This window comes from Diabrotica virgifera, chromosome 4, assembly GCF_917563875.1.
Source record: "Diabrotica virgifera virgifera chromosome 4, PGI_DIABVI_V3a".
Taxonomy (NCBI): domain Eukaryota; kingdom Metazoa; phylum Arthropoda; class Insecta; order Coleoptera; family Chrysomelidae; genus Diabrotica; species Diabrotica virgifera.
The window spans coordinates 260,135,563-260,161,711 of NC_065446.1; the positions used below are offsets into that span (position 1 = coordinate 260,135,563).

A 26,149-nucleotide genomic window follows, 5' to 3' on the forward strand; every position below is an offset into this window, starting at 1 on the left:
ATCGTATATCTTCTATATCTTCGTCTCCATAGAGTGCTTGAAGTTCCTTGCTATGTCTTCAAGTTCACTTTCTGTTAACTCGTCTCTACAAGGCCCAAAGATCATCAGACTCTTCTGTCTGCGAGACTAATAATTTTATAATTACGTATTTTTTATGGGAAATAAGCCACAATTTTATTAAAAAATGAATTTATTAACGTTTCGAAACCCAAATCGGGTTTCGTTGTCAAAATACAAAATACTATTAAAATAAACAAACATGTTGCTAAGTAAAAAAATTCTTCTAATAATTTATTTAATCTGACTCATTTATATTGGCAATTCAGATGTATATTATACATTTTAAAGTAGAAGACTTTAAAATGATATCGCCAATATTTATGAGTTGCGTTCCTGGGACGACTTTACTAAAAGATAGTTCATTCGATTACATGAAATCAATCCCAACTCAAGAATATCCGTCGCAAAAAAATCATAGCATGTGATCTGTCTTTAAAAAGACAACCAAATGCAACGATGACAGTAAAATTCTCGCGTTAGAGATTCCATAGTAAATCACGAGGGAAAATCAGGAAAAAACCTCGTGATACTATCCCGACATCGTAAGTATTTGGTCTTGCATTTAATCTACCCTCAAAAAACTAACACCAAATTCTGACTTTAATATGTTTAAATTATAAATAATATTAATATTACATAGATATACAATAAGTAATACTAAAATATAAAATTTGTACTAACTCGATATGTTATTGACTTATTAATCGTGGTATTTTCTTTCTATTGACTTCCTCTTTCAGTATGGGTAACCACATCCTACTGCATTCTACCGAGGAATTTGCGACACAATTGGTTTCATTTAGCATAATTAGAGCCGCTTCTTTGATTTTTCTCTTTTTACTATCTGATTCTTTCAGGACTATACTTGAATCTCTCCACTGAACTCTATGTTCATTATCCCATGCGTGTTGACATATTTGAGATCTATCAAATTCTCTATTTTTAATATAAGACTGATGTTCACTTATTCTAACGTTTAATGGTCTTGATGTTTCACCTAAATAAAATTGTTCGCATTCACAAGGTATTCTATAAATGCAATTCTTTGTTCTTTCTTGTTCATTGTTAGGTTTAGTTTTAGATAGAATAGATCTCAATGTGTTTGTTGTTTTGAATGTTGTTGAAATGTTGAATTTATTTCCTATCGTTTTAAGTTTCTCGGATAGTCCTTTTATATATGGTATTGTTATTTTTGAATAATTCCTTCAGAACAACACTAATAATTTTGTTATTTCACGTGTCTTTGAGAGCAATTTTGATTTAAATAGCGTTCCTAGGGACTAATATCCTCAATTTCTTGGCATAATTCTACGACATCTTTTTCATAACTACCGTTTTCGGCTGTTATCATTGCTCTCATGCATCTGAATTCTTTCACAACTTCGAAATTGTATTATTTGAGGCCTACAGAATCAAAACCTGCTAGAACCATGTGTGAAATTTTGTCAGGAGGTTAAAAAAACATTAAAAATGTATATATTCCAAAAAGTATCCGGCATTTTTCAATCAAAGGGGCATCAATAAACATCATAAGATGGCACACGGCACACTAATTTGTCATTTTTCTGCATGCCCCTTACATCTTCAGAAATTTGTACTTTAGTTTGAATTTAGCAGAATGAAATTTAGGATTTAGCAGGTTTTGATTCTGATGGGCGCATTTATCGAAATATTTGTCTAATTCTTTGTTTTGGATTGTTGGTAACTACAATGTACTTGGTTTTATCTTTATTAATCTTAAGGCGAATTTTCCTGGTCCCGTTTTCAAAAAGTGTAAATGCTTCTTTTGCGTCTCTGGGGAATTGTGGAAATGTGAAATACCTTCGTTCCCTGGGCATCGAAGCAATTTGTTAATTCTGGTTTTCTATCCTTAACTGCGTATTCTAAAACAAAGTTGAATAACAATGGGGAAAGTAGATCGCCTTGTCTTAGACCCTTTTTGATTTGAAACTCATCTGATGTACTGTTGCCAATTCTGATACCGTACACATAAATTCTACACATATCTGGGCTACTTCTACCAGCTTTCACGGTACTTCCCTTTACACCATTACCTTCCACAATGTATCTACAAAAATTTGTTCCAGTTTTATGCAAAACCTTTTCTTCTCTTCACTTAATATCTTCTCTTATCATTTTTTGGTACTTACTATTTTTACTCCAAATGATCCTTTTTTTTTGACTGATTATCTTAAGTTGTATTTCATGACTGGATCTTCTATTCTGAATTTTTTTCGCTTTATTTAAACCTACTGAGCACTTTTATCATAATTTTTTACGATTTCTATTTTTGAAACTGTCGTAGTATTTAATTTTCTTATTTCCTTTCACTTTGTTTCTTCAACTGAGCAACGTATCTTTTTTTATTTGTTGTCTTTAATTTGTTGTCACTGCCAACTTTTTATTTTTGGTTTATGTTTTAGCCGAAATTGCCTTATCCTCGCTTTCATCTTCTTCTTTTTCTTCCACATTCTCCCATTATGAATTCGCCGTTTTCGTCGTCCACAGCACCCTAGTCCCCTAGTCAGCCTCTCTAAAGTCTCTATCTATCATACCATTTACTATCTACCTTTTTATCTTGTAGTAGGTGTTTCCCTCCGTCTTCTTTCCGGCGGCGGGTCCCAGTCCAATATTGTTTTCGGCCACCTGTGCTCTGGTGTTCTTTGTTCATGCTCGTTCTACCGCTGGACTCTGTTTCCCAACTGCTGTTGTCCAACTTTTCTGTAATTGTGCATTCTACTTCCATTCTGTTCCATATTTCTTTCTTCTTCTTCTTATATTAGGCCTCGTGGCCTGTTCTCAACCGATTTTGAGCTTGTATTCGTAGCTGTGATGTTGACTGCCAGCTATCTCGCCACTTTTTAAAAAGCCTTCCTATTGGTCTCTTGTCTGTTGGCTTCGAATCCCTGGCTATACGGGCTATTCTCTCGCTGTCCATTCTCGTCACATGCTGATTCCACTCTCGTCTTCTCTGTCTTCCCCACCGTACTATATCTTGTATGTTACAGAGATCTCTTATTCTGTCGTTCGGTATTCTGTCTCTTAGTGTTTTCCCAGTTATTGACCTCAACGTTCTCATTTCTGATGTTCTTAGTATCCTCTTGGTTTTTCCTGTGTCACATCTTGTTTCTATCGCGTACGTCATGATCGGTCTTACATATGATTTGTATATGCGTACTTTTCCTTCCAGCCTCATATTTTTGTTTTTCCAGATGACATCCCTAAGACATCCTGACAAGTAATTGACTTTATTTGCTTGCCTTCGGACGCTCTCTTTAACATCTCCATAACTACATATTTAGACTTCCAAATATTCGAATCTCAAGACTTGTTCAATTAGTTCGTTGTTAATTACTAATTTGCATCTTATGGGTTTCCTTGACACTACCAGGGATTTTGTCTTGGCTGTTGATATTTTCATGTTGTAGTTCTTCGCCACTGTATTGAAAGTTTGTGCCATTCGCTGTAGGTTATCCTCATCCTCGTTATCGGAGATTAAGATTGCGTCGTCAGCATAACAGAGGATTTTTATTTGTTTTTCTGCCATATTATATCCTTTTCGAGTACCTTTAATGTTTTCTATGATTTTGTCCATAAGAAATGGGCTCAAGCTATCCACTTGTCTGATTCCCGAGTTGATTTCTACTTCCGATGTTAGTTCATTCTCGACTTTTATTCTGGTTTTGTTCTTCGTATTGATGTCTTTAATTATCCTTATCATCTTGTTGGGCTGATTTTTTTTCATTTAGCAATCTTAGCACATCTTCCAATCAGACACAATCGAAGGCCTTAGTCAGATCTATAAAGCACATAAATGCAGGTTTACTTCCAGTGCTTTCTCAGCAATTTGTCTGGCTATGAATATGGCGTCTATTGTGGACCTATTTTTCCGAAAACCTTGTTGTTCCTCACTAATTGTGCATTCTTCATTTATTTTATTAGCAAGTATTTTTGTTAAAAGTTTAAGAGTTGTGCTCAGCGAGGTGATGGCACGGTAGTTGCTAGGGTCTTTGCTGTTTCCTCTCTTGTGTATTATAGGTATTGTTATAATACTCGTCCTCCACTGGTCTGGTACACGCTGGCTACATATTATTTCTTGAAAGAGAATCTCTATGTTTTCGATTAAGGTTTCTCCTCCGTATTTTAGGAGTTCATTTAGTATCCCATCGGGTCCTGGGGCTTTTCTGTTGTTTAATTTACGTATGTTATTCCTTATCTCTTCTTTTGTTCTAAATATTATTTACTCTGTTCTTATTCTATTCTCTCTGGTGATTTGTAGACATCTTCTCATTAAGTCCAATTCAACTGTTCTTTTTTTTCTTGGTTGTTTTAAGTGGACTAACCATTTTTCATCAATTGAGCCCTTCATTGTCATTCATTATTGTCTTAACTTTTATCGCTATTGGTAAATTATATTTCTGTACATAATTACATGATACTAATATCAATCACCTTTTTCTTCAGAACCACTCTACGAGAACTATTGTATGTTTTCTCAAAATCTACGAATTTGTGGCTTTTGATAATCTGTTTAGACTAGGTGATGGTGATACATTTAAACTGACTACAATCTTTTGCTTTATTTACATCTATAAAAAGAATTTTTTATAGACCTTATCGGTCTTTCAACTAAAAAGTATTTGGCAGTATAGATTTTTTTTAACTCGTCTTTAACATTTTTAAAACCCTTTGACAAACTAACCCATCTGACTGTACGTCCCTGTCTTCGGGTTTATTAATCGGCCAAGAATTTACTAATGGGCTTACGAACAATCCGTTATCACCAATATTTTGATAGAATGTATTAAAACGTTATCAAAAAACCACTGTGTTAAGGATTTATGGATTAATACCCTTTAGAGAAGAAGATAAAACTGTCTAGTCGACGGAAAAATCCTAACAATGTGACCACAGTATTAGTGTTTAGACAATAAGTAACAATAGAAATAAAGAAATTATAAATTAAAAATAATGTGGTAAAGAAAAATGCTTTATTGAGCCAAAAATTTTGGGGGTAATTCTAAAAAGACAAAAAGGGAGGAAAATAGAAATACAGCGAAGTTATGATTTTAACTGGTTTCTGACACTTTTGAGGTTCTTTTGATTGACTATCAACGTATTCAATGTTGTACATGTGTAAAGAAACGCGAAAGTTTACGACAGTTTAAAAAAAAACTTTTAACATACAGTGGTATGTATTGTTCTCTGGTGGTACCTCGATATCGATATACGAGCGCCCTAATATACGACTGTTTTTGAGATACGAGCCGCCGAGCGAGCAATGTTTTGCCAGAGAACAATAACCACATATTGTTCTCTGGTTTTGCTTTGAGATGAGAGCAAAATTTGAGATAAGAGCAACCGCTTTTTATTAAAATTCATGCCTCTTTATGATTACCTTCTTTTAACTTGTATTATAAAACAAAAGGTAGTTTTACTGGTAAAACTGGCGGTGCCGCCATAAAGATCATTTTACGGGTCTGTACGTGGCTATTACTTGGACCGACAAATTAAATAGACATTGTAAATTAAATCCGACAAAAATTCGTATTGCGCGTTCCCATCCAACCATATTGCACTCTCGATGTTTGTGTAATTTACACTGTAAATTTTTAGTATAAACCTAGACCTCAGTCTGTCGGCTTTGCTTGTTTTCGAAGTATTTTTGATAAAGTTGTTTCACATTTAGTTTTATAACCATGGGTTCAAAGAAGAAGATGATGTTGATTGAATTAAAACGTGAAATCATTGAAAAACATGAGCAAGGTGTACGAGTAACTACTGAGGTGGTTTTTTTTAGACTGGAACGGATTTTGATATTTCAGTTAATTTCAATGGGCAAAATTGCTTTTACATACGAGCAATTTGACATACGAGCAAGGTTACGGAACGAATTACCCTCGTATGTCGAGGTACCACTGTATTGTGAAAATGAAAGAAAGTTAATATTTCATTTCGTTTCAGAGGCAACCACCGCCCTCTTATGTACGTTTCACCCTTTTGGAATCTTCAGAGAGGCTTGTGGTCTGCTCTAGTAGACCACATAGAAGAAAGTAATTCGTGGATTCCTTCGACTCTGATTTTTGTTTGTGTTTGTGCCGCTCTCTTTGTGTGAAGTATTTTATGATGATTCCTATTTTATATAATACTAGCCTATGGTCGCTACATACAGTTGCTGAGTTAAAACATCTTACGTCGACACATTTTTGATGGATGTATATCTCTGTGAAAGAGAAAGAACGCAAAGAGAAAACCAGTAAAAACTAGAAGAAAAAGGAAACAAGAAAGATAAAGATGACATTAGAGAAGAACAACACTAACTAAAACTATGCACAGAATAAAACATAATGGAAATAATTAATAAATAAATGTAGAGAAGAACAAAGAAAAGTATATAGTGTAGAAATTTAATGAAATAATCTACAATTTTGTAATTAATAGAATGTAGTATTCTATGTTCTACTATTGTAACATTGTATGTGTTAAACCTTGAAGGTATGTTGAGCAAAATAATTAAATAAGGAAATTTAAATACTAATTTGTTGCCTTATATAAATGAAAATATAACGAGAATTATTGCATTGTATATAGGGATTATAGTACTTTTTGTTGTTTCCAACAGGTAAATGACATTGCCGACATAAAAAGGCGGCATTTTAGCGCTAACCAATCTATTGTTTTTTTTTAATCGAATCGACGAATACTATGTATACCTATTAGTTTAGAGAAATAAGGAAAAAAAGAATGTGTGTGTACTTTGTACGCACGTAAGAAGTTATACTTCTATTATAATATAATTTCAACGAAATAAATATACCTACTTAACAGTTACAATACAAAAAATTAACAATAATTACCAAAAATGAACCAAAACTTAACAATGCCAAATATTAAAAAAAAAAAAAAGAAAAAAATATGAATAGTCCGGGATTTGAACCCGCAATCTCGCGATTTTTTGATCTTTGGTCCAATGCTCTACCAACAAGGCCATCAAGCTGCATGCTACTTACCTTTCAGATATACATAATTATACATCACGGTGACAAGTGGAATATAAAAATAGATGTTTTATTATTTTACGCCCAAGGAAGACAAATCCAAAGACACAAAATTATAATAAAAAACCTTTTAAACCACCTTTTTCAAATTGCGCAAATTGAATTATTAATATTAATGTTAATAAATGAAATATAAATATTTTGACGTTTCACAATTTGACAATTCACTTTTAACTGCAGTGCCTTAAAAATTTTAAAGCACTAGTGCCTTAAAGTAGCATTTTTAACGCTCCTATGGAGTCCTAAAAATTGCATTTTTAACACGTGTGTAGAAAAATATATTTAAAAACACTAATATATTCTTTCCACACCTTTTCTGGACTGATACATACATAAATTAAAACATTTTGAAGTATAACTTCAAAAATATAATATGAAAACTATTTAAAAAGGCAGTATAACTATTAACTAACCTTTGTTGTTTCTCTTCCCACAAATTTTAAAACGCAACAACCATACATAACCAAACCGTCAACCGTCGAAACCACAGCTTCGCAACAGCTGCCATATTGGATAATTTTTGACATGTCATTTGAACATCCAATCAGAACAAAGTTATAATGCGCATGCGCCGGGATCGTAGGTTTTAACATATAAAAATTCACCCTCATATCGCGCGTAAAGAAGTATAACTTCAAAAATATTCTATTGGTGACACAACCCCCTTCAGGCCGAAACCAAATTTTTTGAATAGTATGGACATCTATAATAATAATAACCTATATGTTTCTTGCAGCCGATTTTGACGATATACATAGTTATAAACAAATGAAGATAAAAAACGGTAAATTTTCGCTTTTTTCGTCTATTACCAAAAAGCTAAGCATTTTAAACTTTGAAAGTAAGAAACTCACAAATCGTATAAAAAAACTTCAATATGGCGTTCGCTGAATATGTCTATCCTTATTGGTTTCTTACAAAATTGTAAAATAAACCATAAACTTTGGGTTTTTATAAATATTCATAACTTATGTAAAAATTAACTTAGAACCTTTTTATTACACGAAATGCTGAGATTTCTGGTGCCCTATTGTTTATATCTTTGCCATAAATGCCGGTCAACTTTGACCGGTTGTATCTCAGGAACCACTCATCCTAATTAAACGTTTTTTCTTTTAAAAGAAGCGTCCTGTCGCTTTTTTTCCAATACCGTTTTCATGATTTAATTTAATTTAATATTTCCCGAGATATTCTATTTGTTTATAAGCCAAAAAATTGTTTATAATTTTAAAATATTCCCGAGACCGCTTAAATAGTCCAATTTTAATTACGTAAAGTACATTAGATAGGTATACCTTTTTATACAAAAATCAAAGTTATCCTTATGTATCATAATTATTGTGGTTATTATAGCGACCGTAAATTTTTAATTAACAATTCAATTGTTGCTAAACTGTTCATTCAATTTCGATCGGCTTTTGGAATTATAATTTATACGAAAGGATCTTTTATATTACTAAGTTATTCAATTATTGATGAACAATTACTTATCTAAAATTTTAGTAGAAAAATAAAAAGTTTGTTGGAAAACCCGTTTTTTCCGGGACAAATTTTCGTCGAGGTAAATCGGGAAAAACACGTCTCTATGTAGAATTTAATTACGGTGAATTTTTATTTGGGTGTTTTTGGTGTAAAGTTAAAATCTTTGGAGTTATAGAGCAAAAATTGAAAAAAAAAACACGATTTTCGGGCGCCATTTTGTTTATAAAAAAAGTAGCACACTATCTGCGGACTTTGCATACCAATATTAATAATATATATATACAATCATAAGATTCGATTTCAGCAATAAAATTGCTGGTAAATAACTTTTCCCAAAAACGGCCTATTCTCCGATAACCTGCCCAGACTATATGTCATGATGATAATGGCATAAATATTGAATATTGAATTATATATAGGCATTATAGTACTTTTTGTTGTTTTCAACAGGTAAATGACATTGTCGACATAAAAAGGCGGCAAACAAATCTATTATTTTTTTTTTTTTCGTCGAATCGAATCGACGGAACACGATGTATACACTTTCAAAAAATCAACTTCTACAGCAGTCGAAGTACGTTCTTGAATATTTAAAGTCCTAAACACTAGACCAATGTCAACGTACATTATTGAGCGTATTTCCCTGTCGGCTCATGGTTTATGCAGTTGCTTTTAGGGCGTCAAATTGGCACTATTGCCACCCTTGTCGTTGTTCAACGGCCGTTTCCGACACTCGGACACACTTGTTCCTAATGGCACTCCAGAGTACACCGATTTACCGATTTCGGTTTGCAGTTAGCTCTAGTTAGCCTTAATTGACATCTAAAGCATGTTTGGGTGTCCGGCAAGTGCTGAAACGTTGTGTGAATATTGCATTTGACAAATTACTGCTAGGAGTGGATCGGCTCCGAACATCAATTGCCCATTTGCGGATTTCCTCTTTTGCAAATTGCTGCCGATTTCGCATGTACACATCCCTTTTATTATAAATCCACAGTCATCCCTCTATCATCTTTCGTAATGCATGTACTGGTTTCGTAACACACTGTAACATTCCATATGTACATGTTTTTCTTCTGTTTTTTTTTTTCTTTATAGTCCATACCAGTGGCGGTTATCCCTTTAGGTCAATTGGTCAATGACCTCCCTGTAATAATTGTACAATCAAACGATTATAATGTAATTATTTCCTTAAAAAAAGAAAATTTTCTGTATTAAAAATGTTCGGAATACAATAGTATCGCTCAAAGTTAAATTTTGCTTTTATTGTATTGACTTTTCAGTCATTTTGTTGTTGTAAAATATAGCGACAAAGATGCCGCCAAAAGATTACCGATAAATAAACATGAAATACGAGCTGTTTGACGGTACCGAAAAGCCAAATTTATCTTTGACTGAAACTACTACAATATTACTCTTAAACAGCTAAATACGAACATTCACGATGGTCAAGAAATTTATTTGACCTCACTGTGAGAATACAGCACTGGGAATCCGAACGTTCACGAAATTACGCACTTATATGTAAGTTGGTACTAAATCGTGGTCATTGACCGTAGACCGTAGGTATCGTTTTCGTTGTTGAGACTAAAATCTCTCAGTTTCTATCTTATCTAAGCAGGGAGTAAAATTAGTTCGGAATTTACAAAGTTAAGTTAAGTGCGTTCGTGAGATTAAATTATTTTATTATAGATTTTTGTAAAATGTCGGTAGTGGTTAGTATAAATGAACTCCAACGCCAAATGAAATTAAATTTTAATGAACGTTTGAAGTTTAAAGATTGTGGAATTCCAAAACCGTGTCTTGAAATCAAACAGAATACAGTGGACAAAAATAAACCTGTTCATCGGTATTTTCGCCAAAATATGTATGAATTGTCAGACTGGCTTTGTGGATGTCAGGTATCGAATGCATTTTATTGTTTTCCGTGTTTACTATTTTCTAACGATCCAGTGTGGTGCAAAACGGGGGTTACTGATTTAAAACACTTGAAAGATAAAATAAAAAAACATTTTTTTTCTGGTAATCACATGAAAAGTGCCATGTTTTTGCAACTCTGGGCCGTGCGGACATCCGAATGCAATTAGATAGTGCGTATAGACAATCAATTAAAATTTTTAATGACAATGTAACAAAAAACCGATACATTTTAAATAAAATTATTGACTGTATAAAGTTCTGCGGAGCGTTTGAACTCGCGTTAAGAGGCCATGATGAAACGGAATTATCTGAAAATCCCGGTGTATTTCGCGGTTTAGTAAATTTCGTATCAGAACTGGATTCGATTTTTAAAGAACATCTAGACAAAAGTTCAGTTTTTAAAGGTATATCGAAGTCAATACAAAATGATTTACTAGAGTCAATGTTGGTTCTCGTACATCATAAAATAAAATCTGAAATTCAAAAATCCGATTTTCTTGCCGTTCAAGCAGATGAGACTACAGATAGTTCAAATAAAAACACAGATGAACGTTATTATGGATGAATTGGACAGTTTAGAAATAAATAAAACTCCAGAAAAACTAGTCGCTCAAAGTTTCGATGGAGCTTCCGTTATGAGTGGAAAATTTGGTGGTGTTCAAAACAAAGTAAGACAAAAATATCACTCAGCTACTTTCATACACTGCTATGCCCACCAGTTAAACTTAATTTTACAAAAAGCGGTTGGACAGAACAAGAGTGTAAAGGTATTCTTTGCCAGTTTACACAGCTTTTCGTCATTTTTTGGAAAATCTCCTAAGAGGACAGCGGTTTTGGACGAAGTTGTGAAGGTAAGACTACCTAAAGCAGCGCCAACCAGATGGTACTTTAATGCACGATGCGTAGAAACTGTATTTTTATATTAAAAAGATATTCTAGCTTGCTTGGAGAAAATTATAGAAAATGAAGACGATAATAATACTTTAAGTCAAGCCATTGGATTGAAAAATTACTTAAAAGATACTGATTTCTTATATTGGTTAGATTTTTTTCCATATGATTATGCCGCATTGTGACATATTGTTTAATCAACTTCAGAAACGTAATATCGATGTTTTAAATATTAAAAACTATATTGCCAAGTTTAAAGAGTGCATTGAAAAAATCAGAGCCAAAGTATTAAGCAATTCTTCACAGCCCTCATCGTTATGCACGACAGATTCTAATAAACGGCCAAGACATGAGGACTCAAAACGTCAAACTTCACTGGAAGTGTGTGATATCGTTTTATCAGAAATTCAACATCGATTCAGTTTTAGTGAACATCTTGTGATTGCTCAACTTTTTTATGCTGAAAGGTTTATAGACTACAGGAAAAAATTTTCCGAAGATACACTAAAGTTAGTCAAAGTCAACTATCCACTTATAAACTATTTCAAACTGAAAACCGAACTTGAAGTGATGTATGATCGTGAAGATTTTGATAAAAACAGCGGGATTATTTCAATTCTGTAGTTATTCATAAATAACAATTTATGTGATACCTTTTCTGAATGTCTAAAATTATTGAACGTTTTATGTACTTTGCCGATGACTACAGTGGAAAGTGAACGTTGCTTTTCTACGTTAAAACGCATCAAGACGTTTTTAACAAATTTCAACGAGCAAGTGATCGATCATTTCGCAAAATCTAAGGCCAGAAGAATCGATTTACTTTTTAAATCCGCATAAAAATGTAAGTTTTTATTTATTTTAGGTTTTGAGTTTAAGTAGTTTGTTGATATTCTGGCTGTTATAATTACATAGCATATCATACTATTTATCTGATTTATTTGACAATTAGTAATGAAGACTTGTTCCTTTTACTTATTTCATATTTACTTGTCAAATAAAGATCCGCTTAAATTTAAACAACATATTGCAAAATAAGTTATAAGAAACCAATACAGATGATGGAATAAGAAATTATTTGAAATGGGATTTGTAGATCTTGTTTTTCCAAAAAAATCTTGAACCACCGGATATGACCTCCCCCTTCACTTACAGACCAGCCGCCACTGGTCCATACTCCCATTTGGAACTATTTCTTTTCAGTATTTTATCTCCGGATTTCAAACATATTTGGAAATAAAAATTAGCAATTATTGTTTTGCTATCTTTAACACTTTTCCTTTTTTTCAGTTAAAACGGCAACCACCAAAATTGTTCTTTAAAGGTACGAACATGCCTAAAATACGTGGATGAGCGCGGTGTATCTTCGGCATGTTCGCACCCTTACATCAGTGGCGTAGCTATCCCCACAGGGGTCCCATATCAAAGTTTGTCGCGGGGCCCTCTTTCACCACTGATTTGGCATAATGCTAAAAAAATATTTAACAAAAGAAGCAAAAACGCTTGTATAAAATACATTGCCAGGCATAAGTTAGGAATATAGACAATTATGCTCATTTTCAAAGTTGATTTTTTTGTGAACAGATTAACGGATACCGCTATATATTTTTTAATATTTTAGATTTTTCTTTATTATTTAAGCAGTTGTGCAAAGTTTTACTCAAACTTCGTTTTTGTACTTATACCGGGTGGAAGAAATAAAATGTTTTTCTTATGTTAAGTTTGAGACACGGAGGACGAGGTACAAATGTGAGTATACATCGGAATCGTATTGTAGTCTTATGTTTTGTGAACATTTTGTTTTTGAATCTTCCTGATATCTTTAGAAATAAAGAAAATAGGTGGTTTTACTCTTTAACATGTGTTTTAACTGAAACACAACTAAATTAACAATAAAAAATAACAGTTAACAAAACTTTAAGAACAGAAAGGCACATAACGTAAACAGTTTTCTCGACACCTATAAGAGTTATTTGTCGACCAGGTAAGCGGTATGCATAGCGCAATATACGAGAGACGAAATGGAGGCTCTGTGATGTTTTGGGGAAGAATTTCCTTGACAGTAAGTACGGATTTGGTGTCTAGGTGGATGCTCTTTAAATAGCGGGGGGTAAATTACACATATTTTTTTATTTGAACACTCTGTTTATTTAGCACTATATATAGGAAATAATTTTAAGTTAGTGATATGATAAGACATAGCCACATCACTTATCGAATTTCATCAGTTAAAACACATATTAAAGAGTAAAACCGTTTGTTTCTTTTTTATTAAAGATATAAGGGAAATTAAAAAAATAAAATGTTCACAAGATGTGAGACTACAACATAATATCGATATATCTTTGTACCTTTTCCTCCCTATAGTACGTCTCAAACTTTTGTTTCGGTTAAAACACACATGTTAAATATTACAAAGCCGTATATTTTCTTTGTTTCTAAAGATATCAGAGACATTCAAAAGCCAAAATGTTCACAAAACATAAGACTACAATATTATTTCGATGTATACTCACATTTGTATCTCGTTCTTCCTACAAGGTGTCTTAAACTTAACATAAGAAAACACTTCTTCTCTTCCACCCGGTATAAGTACAAAAAAGAAGTTTGAGTAAACCTTTGCACAACTGTCTAAATACTAAAGAAACATCTAAAATAATAAAAAAATTAGAGGAATCTGTTAATATGTTCACGAAAAAATCAACTATGAAAATGAGCATAATTTTCTATATCCCTAACTTATGCCTCGCAGTATAGAATAGCAATATTATGCTTTATTGCCATTGAAAATTTTACAATTTTATGGACGAAGCTTACAAGGAGTAGGAAAAAACAGTAACAAATACAGTTTACTGAAATTACGTACATCGTCAATATTATTACATACCATATAAAAGATAATGAAATAAAACAAAACAATACAGCGTGTTTCATTAATAATTGGAAATATTTTAACTTTAGATACCTGGGCTCAAATTATTAAGGTTTAACCCAAATCACCTACTCCGAAAATGCTTCCTAAGAAATCTGGAGTTGTTTGAAGATGGTGTCTTTTAATTAGTTTTTTTAAATACCTCTAGAACACTTCTATTTAGAAAGACGAAAACTGGTACATCTCTTTATCTTCCAGAGACAAATCGATTTCATAAATTGTGAATTTCTCGTAACTACCGGTCATCGATTTTTCTAGAAAACTGTGCATCCTATCGACTTAAAGAAAGAGTACCTTTTATTACTAGAATACCTCAAAATTTATTAATTCAGTTTCAAAAAGGCTTAGAAGTTAAAGACAAAAAAGTTATACGATAAAATAACCGTTGCCCCACCCAAAACGGACGTCTACGACCGGTACTAGAAATTCGCTATTTATGGAATCGATTTATCTCTAGAAGATAAATAGGCGTACCAGTTTTTGTTTCTCTAAATAGAAGCGTTCTGGAGGTATTTAACAAAACTAATTACAAGACGCCTTCTTCCAAGAGCTCAAGCTCCTTTAGGAAGCATTTTTGGACTATTTGATTTGGGTTAAACCTTAATATTTTGAGCCCCGGTATCTACAGTTAAAATATTTCCAATTATTAATGAAACACCCTGTATATTGCAAAATTTAATTAAATTGCCAATTGCATAATACAACGTCAGAAACTAATAAGTTCTGCGTTGCGTATTGGGCATTGGGACCGTGCAAGTTCGGAATAGCGACACCTGGTTTCTACGCTCTGCACTTTTATTCGCACTTTTAATTATATTAGCCAATCATATGGTCCTGGTTACTGGATAATTGTCAAGGCCATGGTCCAAAAAAAATAATAAGAAGAAAAAATAAGATTTAGGTTATGTTATTAAAACGTAAATAATTGTATGTAACAAATAAAATTAGTTATTAAAATGCAGTACAGCAAGCAAAATACAATTAATTAAATTTACCTTTATATAATAATTGCATATCATATCAATATTGTGGAGCAATATATAATTTTTCTTCTTAAATGACAATAGGTATGAAATGCACGTCAATTTGACAATTTCAATTGACAATATGAATTATTTAAAAAAGTTGCAAATTTTTTCTCCTCTATTCGCGCACGATCGTTTCGCGTATCCCTTCCAAGTACTTGCACACACCCAAATATAGATACAAATAATAAACTTAATAAACTCTAATAAACCAAAGTCGAAAAATAGATTAAAATTGTTGAGACTCATTGTTTGAAAACAGATTAGGTTTTTTCATTCAAGCTAAGGGTAAATCGACATTCAAAATAAGCGTAAACAAAGAAGCTTTAACGGTGAGCGACCGGCAATAAGATATACCTAAACACAATAATTTATAGATAAAGAACATATTACACGAAAAGATACGCAAACAATACATAGTGTTTCAAATATTCAAAGGTAAAGCGATTACAAATATTGCAATTTGGCATTATACAATGTCTCACATAGAGCCAACGGCGAGTAGACAATAAAAAGTAGCTTTGAAAACAAAAAAGCTCTGTTGTTATGGAACTGCAGCGGCAGAAAATAGATAGGTACCTGTACATAAAAAATATAGTTTATAGATAAAGAATCCATTACACGAAAGTGTCGATATCCAAACAATATACACTGTTTCAAAGCGTTTTAATAGTGATATAATTGTAGAATATTTTTTTCAATTTTTTTTTAAATGGAATTTTGTTTCGACATGAAATTTATTTATTATGAAATTTCCCAGAACTTTCAATTAATGTTGATAACGATTTCCGGAGTGGAAATCGAAACGTCAAACATTAGTTAATTAAGAAATGTAATTTTCATTACACCAACACAAGTGGAAGTGGCTCAATCCCATATCAACATTATCATATATTTTTTCATTTCGAAAATAATTTTTTCCCTCTCTTTATATCCCACACAATTTTCGATTTTTAACGTGACAAAAAATTCGGAATGGAAACTTTCTGACTGAACACGACTCCATTTCAAAGAGCGGTAAAAAATGTATGCGAACAATTTTAAAAGAAAACGTAAACCTTAAGAATGACTGGAAATTTCATCACTCCAGAACGTTGACAGCGCCCCGAAGTCCTGACAGCCGTGGTTCAAAAGCTTTTAATAATTCCTCGCTTTTAGAAACCTCTTTTCCGATCTATTTTTTATTCATGGACCTGCTAGACGTATGGACGGTTAACACCTTGTATATCAGGTATCAGTCACTTGCTTCTTTTGTGAGTACGCAGAAAAGGGCAAGGGGTGTCGTTTTTTATTCAAGACAAATCAAGTTAGTATGGAAAATATCTGGCTGTCAACGTTTACATCAGCTAACGGAGTAATTATTTATTGTGTTTCTACATGTAACATCAAATATGTCTTTCAAAAAACAAAATTTAGGATTTATAGACGTGGATAAAAGAATATTCTTTTTTAAGTCATTCTAAAGGTTACAATAACTACTGATAAGGATTTTTACAGTTTTTATTGTAATCCTTGTTTCCGCTCTTATCTTAAACTTTTTGGATCCTTATTTTCATATTTCAAATTGTTTCTTTTTATTAGCTAATACTTCGCTACAACTTTTTCTCAGTCTACCTCGTTTTCTCTTTCCTTTTGGTTCCCATTGTATTATTTCCTTTGGCATTCGTTGTTCATCCATGCAGCTTGCGACAAGAAGATCCACTGCCATCACTATTGTTCGGTATTCTTCTTAAAATTGTCACCAATGCTTGGCATTAGCCGATGACATAGTACCTACTGATGGCAGTAAGTAAGCAAGAAGTAAAAGAAATACTAAAAAGACTAAATACGTGGAATGGACAGAACTAGAATACATACAAGGACAATACCTGACAATAATCACAGAAGGAAAAAATGGATTCGAAGAAGTAGAAAGTTTCTAATACCTCGGAGCAATAATCACTAGAAGACCAACTATGCCAGAAGAAATCCAAGTGAGAATTATGGCTGGTACCTAATCGTTGCATCTTTGTTCTATACAACTTATTGTGAAGTAAAAACATATCTAGAAGGGCTAAGATAAGAATATATTATAAGACCGTGACTATATCTATATAGGATTATACGCCAGTAAAACATGGACGACGAAAAAAACCCGAACAAAAGTTATGCTGAAAGTGTAAGAAAGAAAAGTTCTTAGGAAAATATTTGGCGGAAAGCTATGGAATAGAATGTGGATAAAAAACCAAATGTAAAACTAGAGAGGATGTATGGAGAACCGAATATAGTAGAGATCATAAAATCACAAAGACTGAGGTGGTTGGTATATGTCCAGAGGATGCCAAACACGAAACTTCCCAAAAGAATCCAAACAGGGGGAATAGGAGGAAAGAAGAATAAAGGTAGACTGAAAACCGGGTGGAAGAAAGAATGTTGAAAGAGACATAGGAGAACTTAAAATCTCAAATTGAAAAAGTAAAGCAGCAAGCAGGAACGAATAGAAAAAATTGTAAATCAAGCCGTAGGCCTTCTAGTCATGGAGAGCTGAATTATGATACAAATTTTAAATACATAGCAAACATCTCAAATTTGTAGCTGAATAAAATGATCGATGTGAAAAGGATAGGATAAACGAAATCTTTGAACGTCATGAAAATAGTAAAGTGGGTTGTCATAACTACTGTTATCATTGTCACGAGTAGTATTAATCAAATATTCCACCTTCCACCAAATAAAAAAAACATTTACCGTATTTTCGCAATTATCAAATAGGCTCAGAATGAACAACCACTCTTAAAACTACTTAAAAACAATCTCCTACCTCCATTTCGTCCTCCTGTTCTGGAACCACGTTTTGACTTGAGCATCGGTCATCTTCAAGGTTTTCGCTAAGGCCGCCCTCTCCGCTGACGCTAGATATTTTTGTTTGTGAAACCTTTTTTCTAATTCTGCTATCTGTAGTCTCGTGAAGGAGGTTCGGGGTTTCTTTCTTTTGGGCGGCGTCCTATTCTGATAAGGGTGGCCTATCCTCCTTGTCATGGGAAAGGTGGCTGAAACAAACATTCATGTTTAAGGGTAAATTTTAGAAGATTTATAGGCACCGCGAAGAAGACTAACCTTTGATAGTGGCCATACGGGTCATATTTACTAAAATGCGCAATAACTAACTCTTAAAACCCACCAAATTCCATTTGCATGTCTTAACCGGTTTTAGAGCAATAAAGTAAATCGTCAGTTTATCGGAAACGAAGCATTGCGGACATACGTTTATAAAGCATTGTCATTATTTTTTCATGCAGAATTACTTCTTAAGTTTGTCATACTTATTTAAAAACACCCTGTGATGAAAAATATGGCTAGTTGTTAAAATATCCAATTTTTTATTATCCAACATAAGCGGATAATTCAAACAACAGAATGTTAAGAAAATCTGAGGCTATAGTTGAGTTTTAATTTCCAGTATTTTATAAATGGTAGAATATTCTACAGGGTGTTGCCAACTTCAATAACAATAACAATACCAATACCTCACAATAACAATTCACCTGTCTAGCAATAATATTATTACAGCGATATTGTTAAAGATTAAGGCTATAACATATTAAAAAAATTCGTAGAATAGGTTTATTTCTTAAGTGTATGTTTGGGTTAAGTTAATATCAAGTTAATTTACTTTGTATAACTAACAGGTTATTTGCCTATATAGTCGCCGTTTTTATTTAATTTTTGTTGCCCATAAACCCGACTTTTGGTAAAAATATTGTTATGACTAGGGAGCGGATTTATATGCGATCAATTTTGATGAAATATGCGCATATATATGCGGTAAAAAATTACGAAATATGCGCAAGATATGCACAAAAGTTCAAAAAATGCGCATTTCGAGAAACCACAAATTTTCTGTTCTATTCTATTCTAGGGGGTTCTTTTATAGGGGGGGGGGCGGCAATCTTATTTATTATCTTTCAAATAAAATCATTTTTTTATATATGCAATTTATTCACAGTTTTTACAAAAACTGCTACCAATAGTTACCTATTTAAAATAAAACAACAATATCACTATAAATATTATATCTTCGATTATAATTCACTTTACAATGTGTTTTTTCAAATTCTTTACGAGAAAACATATTTATTCTTTGATCAGATAAAATATTTTTATAACTTGAAAAACTCCTTTCAACATCAATAGAAGTAATTGGGGCGTATTTAAAATAACTTGTTAATTTCCGTTAGAAAATCGTAAAACTATGGTTAAAGGTGTAAATTCTCTCAACAATAGAGGATTTAAAAGAATCACCAGAATTATAGGTACCTACTAAATATAATAAAATATAAAAGTAAATAAAATTCGGATTTCCGGGTAAACGTGGGGTACACCATCCTTCATCACTTTAACATCCTACAATCATTTTATAACGGCGTACTAAAAGCACTATAAGTACTTTGTGTAAAGATCGGGTATTTTCTAAGAAAAAATGAAAGGCAGTGCATGAGCCGTCTCTCTTCAGGTAGTTTTCGAATTAATAGATACGACAGCCTGTGCAGGGAAATATTTTGTGTCGAAAAAAAATTTAAAATTTTTTTGGACTTAAATGTTTTTAAATAGGCACAAAATATGCATGTTTCTTTAAAAATATGCAAAATTTAGTAAAGTTCTCAAATATGTGAAATATGCATGCAATATGCATTTAGCATAAAATCCGCTCCCTAGTTATGACCAAAACTTACTCAGTATTACCATTATAGTAGATCCCGTTTTATTTCGCTACTATATCGCACATCGCCCACAGATTCTTCTATATTTCCCTAAGTATGTATCAATATTTCCTTGAAATATCACCCACGGGGTGATATCTACCCCTGCTGCCATAAAAACCACACTTTAAACGGTGCACAAAATGAAAGACCGATAAATTGCTTCCCCTCTCATGTAGCCTTTCAAAGCCTATTTCTCCGGCCATTTTTTCACTCGTTCTTTATCCGAAAATGTTTATTCAAAGTGGCATTTTATCCGGCCCGAGAATATTTATCATCTAGGAGAATTCGTTAAGTGAAAAGTTGAAAGCAAGCTGGGAAAAAATTGGCAGGGGCGTTACATTGAGACGATAATTTATAGATGAACATTTATTAATGAACATATCATTGGCAATTTATATATCGATATACATAATATTATTGTTAAATAATTTTTATGGGAAAAATTTAGAGAATAAATTTTGTGTCAAAGACCACGAGATCGTAAATTTTCATCGCCCTGTATATGACCAAAATTTGTAAATTAAATAAATTAGCCGTAAGCAGTGTTTCGTGGAAGTGTAAAAGTTTAGTGGTAAAATTTCTACGAACGGATTAATACATTTCAAAACAATGAAAGAGAAAACGGTAGTTTTAGAAAGTTAATGAGCCGCTTTGGAATGAACAATAGACCATGTTTCTAAATGGTTTCGTAGAACGAAACGATTGTAAACATTTTTGTTTAGTTTAGAATGGAGGGATTTTTTTAGAATGTAAGTAAAATTTAATTATAATATCTCCTGGAAATAGACAAGACATAAAAATTTGTATACACAATACTATTTGTTCTTAAGAAAAAAGTAGAGATATGATGTATGGAGAATGCTCGTGATTGGCGAGGAGAGCAATGGAGGGAGAATAGAGTGGTTGATTTTCGGATTGATGAGGGAAAAATAATTCACTGTGTAATTAAGATCGGAAGCAACCAGTCCAGTTCGAAAGTTGTATTTTTGTGTAAAGTGGTTAATTTCGTGGCCGTGCAAGCAGATTCGTGTTTGAGACGAAATCGTGATCAAGTCCAGAAGTACAAACTCCTTGTGTCCAAATAGATTCCAGATTCTGTCTGGAACGAGTAGCCGGTTTATATCAACTTGCACGACATATCGAGCCGAGAGAAGAAATCTTGGAATAATAGAGATTTATATTGTTTGTATCGAGTCAGAGATTTAATTGAGGAGAGAATTCGAGCGAGTGCTGTTTTTGTTTGTGAAACAGTTTGAAGGAGAAGGACAGTCCCAGCATCAGAGGAACACGTTGTGGGAGAACCGAGGACAACACAATCCATGAGAAGAAGTAAAGAAGATAGAAAAGGTTAGTCAAATTATTTGTGAAAAGAGAGAATTGTTTTATATTACTTACCATATTTGTTTTTTGTCAACTTAACAGTTTTACAGCATAATTTATTCATTCATAAATTCGTAGAAGATATAAGTATATCTGTTTAAAAAGTGAAAATTAAATTTTTTTTATAATAATAAGAACAGTCTACCTAACCATTTGAATGAATTATGGTTCAGAAAAAGGAGATATGTAGTAGAATTAAAGTTTTTTTATTAGATAAGAAATTTTTACAACAGAATAAAGTTTAGCATACTTTTAGTATATAAATAAATAATAGTTATAAAATTTATATGATTTTGAGTACATATATTTATTTTCCCTGTTTTGTCCTGAATAAAGTAAGCAACGAGAAATACTAGAAGCCACAAACTAAAGGTAATACATTAAAATCAATTAGCCCTGAGAATATTTTTTATTGGAAAGTTTTATTAAATTTGGTTTTGTTTTCATGAGTAGCAATTAAAATAATTAATTAATTAATCGAATTACTGAGATGCTGATCAATCTCATAACAGAGAGAAAATACAGAGCATAATAATATGCAGAAATACTTTTAAAATCCTCCAGCGGATGGACGAAATAAAATTACACGAACACACGGGTGAGGCCTGTGAGGACCATTAGCAGTATATTTCAAGTTCCTTGTACATGTTTTTTTCAAAATTTGCAGAGAAACCATCTTTTTGTTAGTAGAAAAACATCTATCTATCTATCTAGCCCATATTATCCACTTTGGGACGTAGGCCTCCCCTTCTTGTCTCCATTTGTATCTGTCCTAAGATAAGTTCATCCATCTGGGACGAAAAAGAGATAACGACTGAGATAAGTTCATCCATCAACCCATCTCATCAACCCGTCTTCCTCTACTTTTGTATCAGTATGGTCTCCAGTGTAGTATTTCCTTGTTCCACCTATCGTCTCTGTATCTGATGTTGTGCCCAGCAAATTTCCATTTAGATTCGGCTACTTTTTCACTCACATCCTTCAACTTGTAATATTTCGAATCCACTCGTTACGTTTTTTATCCTTCAAGCGTATTTGCAAACATCTGTCTTTTATTTCCATTGCATAGAAAAATTTCTAAGGTTTCAATTTTATCGATAAAAAATTACCAAGTTTATGTTGTACTTTCATATTGGTGATATCTGACAGGCCTCATTCGTCCACTGGAGGATTACAACAAATCATCTCCAAATTTAAATTATTTATTCAGGTGCAGTTGAGACGTGGAAATAACTTCGATACCATTTAGAAGTAAAAGTAAGTTTCGAAACCAATTGGGGACAGTTCAAAAACGGGGATGTATCAGATGTATTTAAGAGAATTTACAGGTAGCTCGTAGCTCATTGCTAATTAAAAGATTCTCTAGAGATTTCCTCTAATGATGTTGTTTTTGGCAAAGCACAGAAAAACTGTTGGGCCTAATAACATCTCGACAGATATGATAAAAGTAATTAATGAAGAAAACATTAAAATGTTGGTTAATGGTTTTAATCATGTGTACTCAACTGGTGAAATCTCAGAGGAATGGTTGATGTCTGATGTCTGAATTCACAACTTTACAAAAAATAAATAATATTTACAGACCTGTTATGACCTATGGCATTGAATCAAGAGAAGACACCAATAAAACCAAAAAGCATGCTACGAACAGCCAAAATGAAGACACTAAGAGCAGGGAAGACAAGAAGAGATAGAATACGAAACAACATCATCAGGGAACAATGTGGCGTGCAAGATGTAGTCAGATGCGGCAGGCAAAGACGAAGAGAATGGTTGAGTCATGCAAAAAGAATGGAAGAGCACATACTACCAAGAATGGCTCTAGAAGGAAAACCAGCAGGCAAGCGTCCACCGGGGAGACCACCAAAAAGATGGAGAGATAGCTAGCAGTCTACCTCTTAAGAAATACTTCAACGCCGGAATTAACAGATCGACAGATCTACAACAAGTATAAGAAGAAGAAGAAGACAAAAAATAAGTGGTACAGGGTACAGCGGTACCTACTGTAGACTAGTGCAAAGATTCATACAAGGTTTTATATGCTGGTAGATTTGCTGGTGAAAATTACGTGAACGAATTGCGAAGAAGAATAGATGATATACACGAGTTGGTTCGTTTCCATCTTCAGATCGCTAGCGACCGAATGAAGAAATGGTACGATACCCAAACGGAAAAGAGATGTTTTAAGAAAAAACGGGAAAATCTGGCTCTATAATCCAAAGAAGCAAAAATATTGTTCTCCCATTTTGCAGCAGTTCTGGGATTTCGTACCTCATTATGGAGAAGATTAACGATGTCATCTACCGAATAAGTAAGATTTTGAGGGGAAAGCTGATGCTAGTACTAGGTACACCATAACCGGCTGGCGTGATTCGAAGGAGACCACGATGTAGATGAAGAACTGTCAGTCCAAGAAGTATCTGACCTGATGTTTGAGGAATTCATGGGGCATATGGAGGTACCTGTAAAGCAAGATATGGTGTTATAACTTAAGAAAGGCAAGATCTACTCCCGGATCTACTTCCGGATGATTACTCACTGGCCGCCTATACCATGCTGATTAGTATTAAAGACGTGCAAAGGTTGGCATCCGTCGTTCGAAAGACATTTGGTCAAGCTGCAGAAGCTCAGCACCAACTGCCAGCTTCCGGAAAGGCTTTGAAACTCCAAGAGGTATCGCGTTACCTTTTCTATCTGGTAACAAAAGACACTTCTATAACCAATCTACCTACCAAGATGTATGGGGAGCATTACTTCAATTGAGAGAGCACGCGCTGGAGTCCAACGTGCACAAGTTAGCTAGAATGCTGCCACTAGGATTGAAGGGTTGTCCAAAATATGGTGGAGGGAATTTTTAAAGAGACCGACATCGGGTGAGGAGCGAAAACCATCCCTTGCCACTTATATATAGGGTGTCCCGAAAAGCTTGGTTATAAATTATACCACAGATTCTGGGGTCAAAAATAGGTTGATTGAACCTTACTTACCTATATACAATAGTGCACACAAAAAAAGTTACAGCCCTTTGAAGTTACAAAATGAAAATCATTTTTTTTTCATATATCGAAAACTCTAAGAGATTTTTCATTGAAAATGGACATGTGGCATTATTATGGCAGCAGAATCTTAAATAAAAATTAAAGTGAAATTTGTGTACCCCATAAAAAATTTATGGGGGTTTTGTTCCCTTAAACCCCCCCCCCCCAAACTTTTGTGTACGTTAAAATTTAATTATTAGTGTGGCACCATTAGTTAAACACACTGTTTTTAAAACATTTTTGCCTCTTAGGAATTTTTCGATAAGCCATTGTTTATCGAGATATTTTGAATATTTATCGAATCTACCACATATTTGTATATGGTTTAAGTACGATTATAGAGACCTGTTATTAATCTGAAAATGTATTTATAATTTACATTTTTAGGTATATTTTGAAAAAGAAGCCACATCTCGATAAAAGGTGACTTATCAAAAAAAAAGACTTAAAGGCAAAAAGTTTTATAAACACTGTGTTTAACTAATGGTACCATAATAATAGTTTAATTGGAACGTACAAAAACATTTGGGGGGTTTAAAGGAACAAAACTCCAATAAAATTTTTATGTAAATATATTAAAAAAGAAGCCGCATCTCGATAAAAACTCGCTTATCGAAAAAATACTAAGAAGCAAAAAAGTTTTAAAAACGTTGTGTTTAACTAATGGTACCACAATAATGAATTAATTGGAACGTACACAAAACTTTGGGGGTTTAAGGGATCAAAACCCCCATAAAATTATTATGGGGTGGACAAATCTCACTATAATTTTGTTTTAAGATGATCCTACCATAAGAATGATACATGTCCATTTTAAATTAAAAATCTTTAACAGTTTTCGATATATTGAAAAAAATCGATTTTCATTTTGTAACTTCAAAGGGCTGTAACTTTTTTAATGGGCACATTTGTACTAAGGTAGGTTCAATCGAACTATTTTGGACTCCAGAATGTGTGGTGTAATTTATGACCAATCTTTTCGGGACACCCTGTATAACTGGGAATTGTATAAGAGGAACCTGTTACCGATACCAGTATCCAGTTCCATTCCCGACCAGGTTCCAGGAGGAACCATTTCTTAAGGAGGGGACAATCTTACTTTAGCTACCTGTCAATGACCCACTAGATAACTCTATTAATGTGATCCCAAATAAACTTTATCTCTAACTGGGATCGAGAAATTTCTACCAGAAGCTGGTGGTTACCAGAGACACCACCATGTCTGTGCGTAGCCATTATATTTCTTCCTCAGGTATCTGCTCTAAAGAGGTCGTTGTCGAAATTCAAGAATAACTTGACATTATAAATACAGAATAATTTAAATCATTCAGGCGGTCTGAATAATAACTGGGTATAAAATTGCACGCTTTTCAAGTGGGGAAATATGAATATAAATGTATTATATAAATTAGCCATATCTTAGTGTGATTCAATATTAAATGAAACTACCTAAGTGATAAAATCACTACACTTAAATCAAAAACTTGGAAGTTAAAATTCTTTGAGTTCTTCCGTCCCCATTAAATATGTACGAACGCGCCGTCTATGTGGCCGCGAAAAAGCAGGCCGATCTTTTCAACGATATAAAAAGCTGAAAAGCTGTAGATCAATACATATTACA

The 26,149-nt window shown here is 33.2% G+C and overlaps 1 protein-coding gene across 1 annotated transcript in view; it reads right to left on the minus strand.

The window, feature by feature from the left end:
* Window positions 1–26,149, minus strand: part of LOC114325680 (T-cell leukemia homeobox protein 3) — a 173,818-nt gene that overhangs the window by 60,945 nt on the left and 86,724 nt on the right. Inside the window, exon 2 of the mRNA XM_028273813.2 lies at window positions 18,169–18,397. Within this exon, the coding sequence (XP_028129614.1) occupies window positions 18,169–18,397 (229 nt within the window). The remainder of the gene's footprint in view (window positions 1–18,168; window positions 18,398–26,149) is intronic.